Source organism: Eurosta solidaginis, chromosome 2 (genome assembly GCF_040869045.1).
Source record: "Eurosta solidaginis isolate ZX-2024a chromosome 2, ASM4086904v1, whole genome shotgun sequence".
Lineage (NCBI taxonomy): Eukaryota > Metazoa > Arthropoda > Insecta > Diptera > Tephritidae > Eurosta > Eurosta solidaginis.
This window is the reverse complement of record NC_090320.1, coordinates 38,335,266-38,349,831: the sequence shown is the minus strand read 5'-3', so window position 1 is coordinate 38,349,831 and position 14,566 is coordinate 38,335,266. Positions and strand designations below refer to the sequence as shown.

At 37.7% G+C, this 14,566-nt stretch overlaps 1 protein-coding gene across 1 annotated transcript; it reads right to left on the bottom strand.

The window, feature by feature from the left end:
- Positions 1-3,230: 3,230 nt before the first annotated feature.
- On the bottom strand, positions 3,231-5,852 carry RpL5 (ribosomal protein L5). The gene is made up of 4 exons (XM_067769444.1): positions 5,714-5,852; positions 5,265-5,528; positions 4,732-5,169; positions 3,231-3,530 (listed from the first exon to the last, which is right to left on the bottom strand). The coding sequence occupies exons 1-4, from the start codon at positions 5,714-5,716 to the stop codon at positions 3,339-3,341; spliced, it is 897 nt and encodes a 298-aa protein (XP_067625545.1). The 5' UTR covers positions 5,717-5,852; the 3' UTR covers positions 3,231-3,338.
- Positions 5,853-14,566: the final 8,714 nt, after the last annotated feature.

The following is a 14,566-nucleotide window of genomic DNA, read 5'->3' as shown; positions in this document are numbered from 1 at the left end:
GGTGGCTATATAATGCAAACAAAGAATTTAAAAAATCTTACTTGGTTCGAGAGTTATAGGGCAATTTAGGCGCTGGGTCATATGTGTACCAATCAGTTCACCTTTTCGCCTTGAAGGGTTAATGATGCAACTTTATATGAAATTTCGGATTAATCTATAAGTAGGTGGCTATAGTGCAGAAAAAGGGTTTCGAAAACTTTGCTTGGTTTGGGAAATATAGAGCAATTTAAGTGCTGGGTCATATGTGTACCGATAAATTCACATTTTTGCCTTGAAGGGTTAATGATAGAATTTTATATTACAATGTGTATAAATCTGCAAGTGGGTACCTATATTTAGCAAAAACAAAAACTTTGTAATTTGGCTTTGTTTACGAAATATACACAAATTGACAGTAGTTATCGAAAAACGGATTAGTCCACTTAGCGCTTTAACCGTTCATCAGAGAACACTGTAACAAATCTTGGATAAATCCACTTATAGGTAGCTACATATATGAGTGCAAACAAAAAATTTTTGAATTTGTTTCAAGATCCTTTTCATTATCGGTTTAAGCGCTACGTGAGATTTCGTTTTATCGACAACTACTGACGATTATTGTGTATATCTCTTGAACCAAGCAAAATTTCAAACTTAGTTTTTTTTTATTATATAGCTTCCTACTTGCAGATTAATCCACAATTTGATAAAAAGTTCCATCATTAACCCTTCAAGGTTAAAATTGAAATTATCTGTGTACAAATGACCCAGCACCTAAATTTCCCTATATGTATCTCTCAAACCAAGCTAGATTTTCGAAAGCCTTTTTCTGAATTTTATACTCACCTACTTGCAGATAAATCCACAATTTAATATAAAGTTCCATCTTTAACCCTTTAAGCCAAAAATGAGAATTTATTGGTACAAAAATGACCCAGCACCTAAATTGCTCCATATCTCTTGAACCCAACCAGATTTTCGTAACTCTTGTTTCACATTACATAACCACCTATTTGTAGATTAATCCACAATTTGATCCATTGTCCTATCGTGAACATTTCAATTTCTACGGGCGATTTATCGGTTGATCGATCAGCGCCGACTCTTAACTGCTTTTTGTGTATATCTCTTGAACTAAGCAAAATTTCAAAATGTTTTTTATTGCATAATATAGCTCCCACTTTTAGCTTTATCCACCACATGTTTCAAGTTTCTATCATCAACGGTTATGGCGCTAAGTACATTAATCGGGTTTTCGATTATTACTGTCCATTTCTTGAACCAAGCCAAATAACAAACTTTTTGTTTTTGCAATATATATCTACTCACAAGTAGTTTAATCCACAATTTGAATCAAGGTTCCATAATTAACGGTTAAGCCGCTACGTGGGTTCAGCGTTTTATCGATAACTGGTCTAAATTCATGTATATCGCTTGATGCAAGTCTAATAAAAGTAGGTAGCTATGTATTGCAAAAACAAAAACTTTGTAAATTAGCTTGGTTCAAGAAATGGACAGTAATAATCGAAAAACCGATTAATGCACTTAGCGGCTTAACCTTTAATGACGGAACCTTGAATCAAATTGTGGATTAATCTACTAGTAGGTAGCTTATGAATGCACAAAAAAAAGGTGACATTTTGCTTTGTTCAAGAGATATACACAAAAATCAGTTGAATCTCAGGCCTTATTGATCAACCGATAAATCTCACGTAAAAATTGAACCGCTAATGGTAGAACCTTGAAAGAGAGTCTGCATTCATCTATAAATGAGTGGCTACACAATGCAAACAAAGAATTTAAAAAATCTTACTTGGTTCAGGAGTTATATGGCAATTTAGGTGCTGGGTCATTTGTGTACCAATCAATTCACCTTTTCGCTTTGAAGGGTTAATGATGCAACCTTATATGATATTGTGAATAAATCTATATGTAGGTGGCTATATAATGGAGAAAAAGGGTTTCGAAAATTTTGCTTGGTTCGAGAAATATAGAGCAATTTAATTGCTGGGTCATTTGTGTACCGCTAAATTCACATTTTGGCCTTGAAGGGATGATAGCAGTTTGTATTACATTGTGTATAAATCTACAAGTGGGTACCTATATATTGCAAAAACAAAAACTTTGTTATTTGGCTTGGTTCAAGAAATAGACAGTAATAATCGAAAACCCCATTAATGCACTTAGCGGCATAACTGTTGACGATAGAAACTTGAAACATGTTGTGCATAAAGCTAAAAGTGGGAGCTATATTATGCAATAAAAAACAGTTTGAAATTTTGCTTAGTTCAAGAGATATACACAAAAAGCAGTTAAGAGTCAGCACTGATCGATCAACCGATAAATCACACGTAGAAATTGAACCGTTCACCATAGAACAATGGATCAAATTGTGGATTAATCTACAAATAGGTGGTTATATAATGCGAAACAAAAGCTACAAAATCTTGCTTGGTTCAAGAGCTATAGGGAAATTTAGGTGTTGGGTCATTTGTGTACTGATAAATTATAATTTTCGCCTGGAAGGGTTAATGATGATGGAACTTCATCCAAATTGTGGATTAATCTACTAGTGGGTACCTACATATTGCAAAATCAAAAACTTTGTCATTTGGTTTGGTTCAATAGATATATACAAATAGGCAGTTGTTATCGATAAACCGATTAAGCCGTGTAGCGCCTTAACCGTTCGGCTTTTAAATTCCCTAACACCTACAACTGTGATCCAGAATACTGAAAGTTTTTGAGTTAAGGCGTTTTAACCAGCTTCAGTTACGCTTACTTTATTTGACAGAAATTGCTCGATGATCTGTCAGGTAGTGTTTCCAGGTTCATTCTTCTATTAAATATTCTCAACCTTCGGTAAAAATATTTCATAATAATTAAACGTGAAACGTTGGATAAACATTTTTTATCGAAAAACTGACGTATACGACCCAATCACTAGGGTAGTATAGTACAACAGCGATCAACGGTATACCCCATTAGCCCAGGGCTCAATTCTAATATCGCAACAGTTTCGTTGGCATTGCGGCTGTATTTTCCAATACGCCTACAGAGGCACTGTGAAAACACGCGCGATGTTGTGCATTTATTTATGTATCCATTTAGATATCCGCTTTAATGACCTTCTAACAACCGAGTTCTTGGGTGGGGGACATATCGAAAACGAACACACAAGACGTATTTCGGGCATGATGGCGGGGGGTTTCTATACAGTAATTATTTGCTCAGCAGAAAATAAAATAGTATTTTTTTTTTGTAAATAAAAGCCTATAATATTATTATTTTTATAATAATAAAGTGTTTACAAAATCATTTTCACTTTTTTCCCACTTGTCCATCAACGAAGCTATAGTTTAAGCTTCAGATTCGGACTTCAGCTTGGCAATGTAAGCCGCCTTGTGTTCGGCAACCTTAACCTTACGCTGTTCATTTGTGAGTTTCTTAGCATTCCACCGTTTCTTCACGCCTCCGCTCTTCTGCTCCTTCTTCTTGTGGGTAGGATCAGCGCGAATTGCTTGGTGGGCTTTTTTGTAAATAGTTTCAAGCTGTAAATAAAATAGAAGGAAATTTTTGAATTATTAAATAAATTTTTCGTTTTGGAAATTTAAAAAAAAAAAGAAATTTGCAAAACATGTTAAGGGTACTCTTTCCATTACGAGCCCAATTTGTTGCTTTATGCATTGGTTTTAGAATGGCACATGATAAGACAACGATAGTTACTAAACCACTATAAACTGCAGGAACAATTTTATTTATCAAATAATTTTCATTTATGAATGGCAATTTGGAAAAAGGTATGAGAATCAGTTTCAGAGCTATTGGCATTTAAAAAATGAGCTTCTATCACGGTTTGTAATACGTAATACGGGCCTTGGTTTTATAACGTAGCACTGAACGAATACTTCCGCTTGAAATGTGTGTCGTAACTGATCCAGAGGAATTACGAGCTGAAACATAATATTCCCGCTTCTATTCTCCTCGCAAAATAAATGAAATTCAACTTGTTTGTATTGAACCTCGAAAATTGAAAAACTTACGAGTATTCTTTTTTGCCATGTGAGAGGCAATGGGATCCCAAATCTCTCCATACATTACTCACGATCCGCTGCGATGAGAGCGTACTCCGCCTACCACACCGTATGCCCTGGGTTCACACCCCGGGCAAAGCAACATCAAAATTCTAGGAATAAGGTGTTTCAATTAGAAGAAAATTTTTCTAAGCGGGGTCGCTTCTCAGCAGTGTCTGGCAAGCGTTCCGAGTGTATTCTGCCATGAAAACCTCTCAGTGAAAACTCATCTGACTTGCAGATGCCGTTCGGAGTCGGCATAAAACATGTAGGTCCCGTCCGGCCAATTTGTAGGGAAAATCAAGAGGAGCACTACTCAATTGGATGAGAAGCTCGGCCTTAGATCTCTTCGGAGGTTATCGCGCCTTACATCTATTTTTTTATTTTTTATCTCAAATCCGCTCACAATGTTTTCCTATCACCTCATGAAACATAAGACACTTTATACCGAATTCCTTAGCACCGCAATGGAAAGTGTGCCCTAAATTAGTTTACGTTGATGTGCAACCATAACAGGAAATGTAGCATATTGAATATAATTGATAGATTTCGAACATAGGTTCCTCAAATATTAATGTGGTCCACTTTTGGCACAGCCAGCGTCATGGGCAACAAGACACAGCGGTAATTTTTAAAATGGACGTTAAGCTAATATATACTTATTTAGAATAGTACTCACATCATCAGCACGTATTCCCAATTTGATGTATCGACTGAATTGCCGTTTGAAGCTTTCATCATCGTTCTCCTCAAGTGTACGCATATAATCAGCAACATGTTGACCAAATATATGAGCACGATGCACATCAGCATTAAAGCTCTTTGCTTCGGCACTATAACCGGGAAAACGCTTGACGGAGTGGGGAATATTCAAACCACCATCCACAGCACCCTTCATGGCACCAAATACACGAGCACCTGTCGTTGTGCGAGCAAGACCAACATCCAAATAGCAACGGAAAGCGCCTGGGCCATCATCGACAGGTTCAACATTGTATTCCTCACCTGTGACTTCAGTGCAACCACCATACAGGGTATCCAGACCCAATTTGTTGAGGATACGACGTGCAACCAATAAACCAGTGCAATAAGCGGCAGCATAGTTGGTCAAACCGACCTTTACCAAAAAGGAAAAAGCTATTACTTTTCTAACATAACCTAAAATTTATCTGTTCAATTGCCGGAGCACTCATTTGTAAAAAAAATACTTACTTTAACTCCATACTTTGGCAACTCATGCGAATAGGCAGCACAAACAACACGATCACCCTCAATTCTGGCATAGGCGATTTGTACAGTGATATCCTTGTTGGACAAACGTACAATCAAACGATATTTGGGTGTGTTGTACTTATTTTTGTCTTGGAAGATCAAACGTTTCCTAGCATAGTAATCCGTTTTACCCTCACGACGCCTGCGGAATTTCACTTGATACCGCTTGAAGTACTGCTTGTTCTTGACTACTTTAACGAAACCCTGTAAAATGAAAAGAAAATAAACCAATTAACGAGTTGCAATATATAAAAGTCTTAGCAACTGGAGCGATTTTTAATCTTCAAATTTCGAATGCATCGTTCCACTGTAACTAAAAATTTAACTTTATTTACTTTTGGAGTTATGTCACGGAGCAATTTCTTTTACCATTCCGATTACGCACTCACCATTTTAATAAAATGTTTAATTTAATTTACACCGACGTGAAATACGCGATGTCTTCACACGTAGGTGAAAGAAAAAGAAAGAGACGGCAGTATTGTACATTCTTTTGATAGAACGGAAACTAAGGGAATCACAGCCAACTTTCTTGTATCTACAGGGTTGTATACGTTTATTTATTACCAATGGCCCGCCACAATCGTATAAGTATCCTATATTGCTGCAAAAAAGCAGATTTTTGCAGATTTTCTTCATTGTTTTGGATACGTTATGACTAAGATACTTAATTTTTTGTGGAATATGTTTGTAATGTTTTGCGTTTTCTTCATTTTTATGAAATTTTCACGATTTTTAGGTTAAGACACCATTAATCGATCACATTGTAGATGGTTATGGATATGGGTATGGTTACGACTATGGCGTTGGGGTTAAGGAAGTTTAATTTGGCCTTAATCCCTAACGCCATAGTCTTAACCATACCCATGTTCATAACCATCTACAATGTGATCGATTAATAGTGTCTTAACCTAAAAATCGTGAAAATTTCATAAAAATGAAGAAAACGCAAAACATTACAAACATATTCCACAAAAAATTAAGTATCTTAGTCATAACGTATCCAAAACAATGAAGAAAATCTGCAAAATGTTATTAAATTCACCATCTCAAATATTTTTAGGTTATGTATATGGCGAGAAAACAAACACCAATTGTTTGGCTATGGTATGGTTATGGTGTTAGCGTTATGTTATTTCAAAATTAATCGATTACATTGATTTCCATAAGGTAGGTTAGATCAGCTGTTTTATCTGGTTATGGTTTTATGGTTATAAGTCATCCCAGTCACATCGTCACATCACCAAAGAGGATAAAATCACCATAATTTTGTGTATTTTGCAAAAAAAAAAAAAAAAAATTAACAAATAATAAAAAAAATTGTCTACGTAGTGCGAGAAGAACAACATTCCTCGCGTTCTAATGACAGTGATCCAGATATCGATAAAAATTTAACATGCAAATGCAACAACAAATTGATTCATATGGATCACATTCATGATGGAATTATAGAAGGTGGCGCATTGCGCATGTAAACATTATTTTATGGGCAATTTTTACGTCATTTTCGTGTAGCTCTTGTCTTTGTCTCTCTTTCTTTCATTCGCTGAAGCAGTCAAGTGTGACGTAGATGCACAGAACGAAACAATTTTGAATTCGTGAATGCACAATCTTCTGTGTGTGATTTGTGGATCACATTGTTGTTGCATTTGCATGTAAAATTTCTATCCGTATCTTCACGCTTCATTGGAACGCAACAATTGTGTTCGCTGAAAGGGCCCAATCGATCTCGATATTTACTGTACATGTAACGCTCGAAAATAGATGTCGCAAATAGCATTTAGTTTTTATTGGCCTTGGCAGCACTTTACCGGAACAGCATAACTACTCGTTATGGAACAGAAAACAGTTCAAATTGCGAGGTGATTTGCCGAAGTGAAAAGTTTATTTGAGTGCGGTTCAATTAGTTAGTTTTTAATAGAAATTTTGATTTATGTTGCGTTTCATTAAAATGTGTTGCTACAAAAGTAAAAGTGATTAATAAGAGTGAAAGCTTTGCATGTAAAATAGTGATATATTGAAAAGTAAGTAGGAGTTATACCGCCACGAAGTCATACATGCACATTACAATTCATGAATACTAGAGTAAGTAAATTAGAACCAAGAACCTAGGTATGTATGTATGTATGTACTCTCCATGAAAGGGAAGCTTGTAATACTTGCGAATAAATGCAAGTTGAAAGTGATATAAGGAAGTGGAATATATCTTCAAAATGTTTTATGTAGGTAGCATGTTATAAAAAAGAAGGTAGTTCCAAAGTCTATATGAGGTTGTCATTTTTGATTAACATACAAATTATGAAGTTTCTCTGATGCCTAAAATTAGCATAGCCTTGCCCAATCCGATTTATATACAAAGGAGAGGGTAATTTTAAAGTAAATATTGGGTATTTTTGTACAAAATGTTTATACTATAATTTCAGTACAATGTTTAAGAGATTCTTATTATACTCAGCTGAGCAGGGCTCACAGAGTATATTAATTTTGTTCGCATAACGGTAATCCGCAACGGCATAAACTAATCGAGATAGATATAGACTTCTTTCTATATATCAAAATGATATGGGCGAAAAAAGAATTAATTTAGCCATGTCCGTCCGTCTGTCCGTCCGTCCGTCTGTCCGTTAACACGATAGCTTAAGTAAATTTTGAGGTATCCTGATGAAATTTGGTATGTAGGTTCCTGGGCACTCATCCCAGATCGCTATTCAAAATGAACGAAATCGGACTATAACCACGCCTACTTTTTCTGTATCGAAAATTTCAAAAAACCGAAATAGTGTGATAATTCATTACCAAAGACGGATAAAGCGATGAAACTTGGTAGGTGGGTTGACCTTATGACGCAAAATAGAAAATTTGCAAAATTTTTGACAATGGGAGTGGCACCGCCCACTTTTAAAAGAAGGTAATTTAAAAGTTTTGCAATCTGTAATTTGGCAGCCGTTGAAGATATCATGGTGAAATTTGGCAGGAACATTACTCCTATTACTATATGTGTCTTAAATAAAAATGGGCAAATTCGGATGACAAACACGCCCACTTAAAAAAAAAAATTTTAAGTCAAATTTTAACAAAAAATTAAATATCTTTACAGTATATAAGTAAATTTTGTCAACATTCAACTCCAGTAAAAATACAAAAATAAAAGAAAATTTCAAAATGGGCGTGACTCTGCCCTTTTTCATTTAATTTGTCTAGCATACTTTTAATAACATAAGTCGAACAAAAATTTACCAATACTTCTGAAATTTGGTAGGGGCATAAATTCTATGACGATAACTGTTTTCTGTAAAAATGGGCGAAATCGGTGGAAGCCATCCTCAGTTTTTAAACACAGTCGACCGCCTGTCCTTCCGCTCGGCCGTTAACACGAAAACTTGAGCAAAAATCGATATTCCTTACTAAACTTAGTTCACATACTTATCTGAACTCACTTTATCTTGGTATAAAAATGGCCGAAATGCGACTATCACCACGCCCACTTTTACGATATCGAAAATTACGAAAAATTAAAAAAATGCCATAATTCTATACCAAATATGAAACAAGGGATGAAACATGGCAATTGGATTGACGCAAAATATAACTTTAGAAAAAACTTTGTAAAATGGGTGTGACACCTACCATATTAAGTAGAAGAAAATGAAGAAGTTCTGCAGGGTAAAATCAAAAGCCCTTGAAATCTTGGCAGGACTACTGTTCGTGGTATTACATATATAAATAAATTAGCGGTACCCGACAGATGATGTTCTGGGTCACCCTGGTCCACATTTTGGTCAATATCTCGAAAACGCCTTCACATATACAACTACCACCACTCCCTTTTAAAACGCTCATTAATACCTTTAATTTGATACTCATATCGTACAACACATTATAGAGTCACCCCTGGTCCACCTTTATGGCGATATCTCGAAAAGGCGTCCATCTATAGAGCTTATGCCCACTCCCTTTTAAAATACTCTTTAATACCTTCCATTTGATACCCATGTCATACAAACACATCCAGGGTTACCCTAGGTTCATTTTCCTACTTGGTGATTTTCCCTTATTTTGTCTCCAAAGCTGTCAGCTGAGTATGTTATGTTCGGTTACACCCGAACTTAGCCTTCCTTACTTGTTGTAAAATGAGAACGTGAAAGATAAAAAGAGGAAATAAAAACCTTGCTGGTTTCTATATATTTATTTTAATTCAAATATATTCATAAAACGTCCAAAAGACGTTAATAGAAACTTAATGCAATTTTGGCAGTTATGAGTACAGTTCTATGTCCATTACTGTATATCGAGAGGAAGGAAAGATTGTAATTTCAAGGCTTTGGAATCGGTTTTCTTGTCGTATCTCAATGCAGAGATTTGTGCCAATGAGACACCCGTTTCACGAAGCGTTAAAACATAACATAACGGAAGGCATCCATATATGTAAATGGGATTTCGTTGGAGGGACAGTGTTGGTAGTCTTGAAGTTGGCAACAACCACATTGGGCCTTCAAGGCCATACCGCCCTCCCACCCCCTAGATCCATGAGGAGTTTGGGGCCACCAGAGCATCGCATGTTAATGAAACAGGATTCGTCACGGATAGGTGAGGTTGACAATTGGGTTGGAGAAGCTATATTTTGCGCTGGCAACACCTTGAAAGGATTGCGCTACACAACCCCTTGAATCTATTTGGTATTTTAGTCGCCTCTTACGACAGGCATACCTGCCGCGAGTATATTCTAAGCCCCCTAACCCGCTGGGTGATTACAACTCCTCGCTGGTAACACTTGTTAAGAATAAAGGGGCGGCGAAAGCAGCCTATAAGGCATTGAACTAGCCAGCTTCAATGTGGTAAAATTTAATCGTTCCCGAGATGGTCGGGCTTGTACCTTAATGGTGCTTGTTACCGGAACGTACCGGATCTACATATATGCGACGAAGGACAATCAACATCGATAAACTCCCCAAAACCGTCGGGGAGTATCAGTATCGCTACAATAACAACAAAAACCCGGAGGCAGTCATCAAAATCACCCCGAAATGACGTCCGAATGACCCCAACAGAAGCGCAAGAGAGTCCTCTAAATCATTCCGTACGGTTCCCCAAAAGACTCCGGAAGCATATCGAGGGAAGGAGGGAGTTGTAATATTTTTTTCCGGCTTTGTAGAAATTGTGAATGTTCGGCAAATTCGCAGAGATATATGCTTGATCTACATTGGACTAAATCTAACATTGACCAGCCATTTGAAATTGGCGGTTTCAAGATGTCAAAGCTGAAGGTTACGATAAGAAAATGGAATACTATCACTGGTGGTTCTTGAATAGGACAACAGGAAAGACGTCGGCAAGCCACCCCGCGTGACTTCCATGTCACGAACAAAATCAGTTTCCCATTTGTAAAAGTAGGATAAGCTTATTTTGTAAGTGTAGTATAAACTTAGTAGAGGAGGGTTACCCTCAATAATAAGAATAGTGTTAGGTTGGTAATACTAAAAATATGTAGTGTTAATATTATATTGGTAAGACTGCAAAATAAAGATGTGGAGGATACTTCCGGTACGAGAGGACATAATAAATGCGCTTACCAAAGCCCAGGTGGAATTTCCATCCTCTGCGAACACGGGACAGCTTCGTAATTTGTTATGCAGCGCTGTAGGCGCGCCGATCCCAGAACATGCTGAAGTGCATGAAATCATGACAAACTCTGCTGCTGCCGCCACCGCCGATGGAAATGCTGATACTGCCGGTGTTGCAAATCTTGACGCTGAAAATGCCGATACTGCCGATGCTGGTGCTGCTGCTGCCGCAACTTTGGGACTGCCGCTACTGTAGCCCAAAAAGGAAACCATTCTGAACCTACCAGCGCCGTTGCCGCATTTAATAAAGCCACAGCTCATTCTTCTGCTGTAAATGCTTCTTCCGCCACTGCCGAATGCTTACCCGTTGTTTTTAAACGGTTTTATTTTAGCTTGACTCTGTCTAGCGGCCGGCCGAACAGAATTTTGCAATTAAAATTTAAGTAAGTTCCCGATAAGCTACAAGCTTGAAACTTCGAATATAGTTCAGAACCCGATGACAATGCAATAATAAGAAAAACACTCCGATAGGTGGCGCAAGGGTCGAGATATTAAAAAAAATCGTATTTGGGTCCGATTTGGCTCATATTTGGAACACATAAATATTACATACAGTCCGATAGAAGTGACTTCAAAATACTTTGGAGTTCGGGGAGGGATAAGCATATGCTGAGTCGAGTAAAGTCTTTGGAAGGATTATGTATTGAAGGCTAAGATTATAACAAATTGTCAGGAAAGATTCCTTGTAATAATGAGTCACTAAATGAACTAAATAGAATGAGAAATAATAGGCAATTAAATAAAGACTAAAAACTTTGAAAATAAAATAATTAAAAAAATTTTTTTAGTTAAACGGTTTTATTGAAAACAGTACTTAAATTAAGTAATAATAATACTAAAAGCGAGAAAATAATTAGGTAGGTCCTAGGTACTAGTCATCACACTCCTCATTAATCTAGGGCGTTGATCAGACAATTAAATAAAAGCCTTGGACGCGTCAAATTTCTATTGATAGTCATAAGTAAGACCAACTGAACCTTAATCAGGTTCACATTTTTAGAAATTTCAGAATTAACACAAACAACGACATCAGCTCTGAAGTCCGGCGAATAACATATGTTACTTTGGACTGGGTAGGCAATTGAAAAGTAAGGTCCCTTCATCTGCAAACTGAAATCATGCGTGACTTGACGCACTTATGAGCTGTACGAGATTTACGCAGACATCAACATAGTCCAGCGAATTAAAACGCAACGGCTACGTCATGTTATGCGAATGAAAGATGATGCTCCTGCTAAGAAAGTATTTGTATCGAAGTCCGCCTATTAAAGCAGATGAAGAGGGCGGCCCCCACTCCGTTGGCAGGACCAGGTGGAAAACGATTTATATTACGTTGGTGTAGCCAACTGGCGCCAGCGACTGGCTCGCCTTGCTGGACGGCCAGAATCGTATACGAGGTAAACGCCAATTAAGTAAATAATTAACGGAAACATGTTCTCTCTGCACAAAGCCATATTTTACAACGAAAACGTACAATTTGGGATGGACTGGCCAACAGTATGATTAAAAAAATACATGGCACGATTTAGCTCCGAGAAGATTTAGGCCGGGATACCTTTTGACGGGAGGGGAGCTACATGTTTTATGCTTACTCCGAACGGCAGATACAATGCGGATAACTTTACTGAGTAGCTTTCCATGGCAGAAATAAACTCAGAGTGTTTATCAAACTAATGCCGAGGGGCGACATCGTTTAGAAAAACTATTTTCAAAATTGTTGATGCCTCTTTGCACGGGACTTACATACACCTGAAGAACTTTGGTGTGGTATGCTGAGCACGTTATCACCACATTTGGCGCGGTATACCTCTTACAAGGCGATGTTCGATAACAAATGGAGTCTTAAGCCAAAGATGCTGCTATGGCTGTAAGAGGCAGTGGTGTGACAAGTGCTGACGTATGGCTCTATAGTGTGGTGAGACTAGTTGTTAGTAAGAACTATAATCTCACCAGCCCAAAGAAAGTTCAGTTCACTGCGTGTTTTGCTGTCACCCAAGCCTGTTGTCGCACCTGCTCCAAACCCCATATTAAACCTGCTTCAGATAGACATGCACATACAATTTACGTCGGCACAAACCGCACTGAGAATCAGGGAATATGAATGCTAGAAGGATACTCAGAAAGGACATAGCGGTATCCTAAATTTACTTCCGCCGAGAACTCTAAGTTCCGAAATAGATTATTATTCCCGCAAACTGCAGCTGCATTGGGATTTTAACACATTATTCCAGGTGGAAATGATTGAAAGAGGGGCACGGTTCCAGCTAATAACGGCATACTAGTCTACACCGCTGATTCCAAAATGGACTCAGGTGCGGGGCATGTAAGTTACTTATAGTTGTGTTAACCGATACTCTGGAAATATCCCTTATTTCGGTTCCGTGACATAGAGGAATCGAAGGAAATGAGTTGAAACGTAGGGGCTCAGCGGGGAAATTCGGAATTTTTCGTGAACAAAGCTCGGTAAAAGTGGAAGAGCACCAAATGCTGTGCAATTTCATGGGTGTAATAGCGGTCTGCAACGATCATTGGGCTTTAGGAACGCATGACGAAAAGATGGATATTCTACATAATGACCACTGTAGAAGTTATAAAGACGTAACTGCAAACAAGACTGTTGAGCATTTTCCGTGTGAATTCTCGGTACTAGCTAGAACACGCCATTGTAGTGCACGCACCAAATCCGCAGAGGATCAATGTTTGCAAAGTTTAGGCGACATAGCGGTAAAAGAAAAGGCGCGTAGTGTCTCGACGTCCTAGCGGGAACAGCGAAATTAAGCCGAGCTAGCAATTCAGAAGAATCAATTTCGCCGATGACCAACTTATGTATGAACAACACCCCAAGTAGTATTCTACGGTTTTCTAGAGTAGGAAGATTGATGAAAAGAAGCCTACTTCTGTAAGGTGGAAGATGAATGCTAGAATCCCAATTAAGACCGCGAAGTGCAAATATTAAAAATTGTTTCTGCACAGATTCAATCCGCGTTATATGATTTTTGTGTCCAGGACACCAGACACACGAGCAATATTCAAGAACTGGTCGGACCTAGGAAGTGTATAGGATCTTCGTGAGATAAGGATCTTTAAACTCTTTGGCCCAAGGTTTAACAAAGCCAAGTATACCCGTTGCTTTATTTACAATGGATGAAATATGCGTATTAAAACATAGTTTTGGGTCGAAAAGTACACCTAAATCACTAACTGTAGATAATCGCTACAGAGGTGTTGCATTTAGAGTATATAGAGTCAAATATGGCTTCACTCGGTGAAAAGTCATAAGCTTACATTTGGAACAGTTGAAAACGAGTAGTTTCGGTGTGCACCACCTCCGAAATGAATCCAAGTCAACCTGAAGGAGGTTCCGACTAACCAAGTCCGAGGGCAAGTATGTATAGCAAAGTTTTACATTATCCGCATACATAAGAGCCCGGGAATGTTTAAGTATTAGCGGTAAGTCATTTATGAAAAGGGTAAAAAGCAATGTGCCCATATGGCTACCCTGAAGTACACCAGAGGTTACATTAATTTCCTTAGATGCAGTATTTTTATAAAAAACGTTTTGAGTCCTGTTTGTAAGGTAGCTTGTGAGCCATAATAATTATTGCTTCGGAAAACCTACTA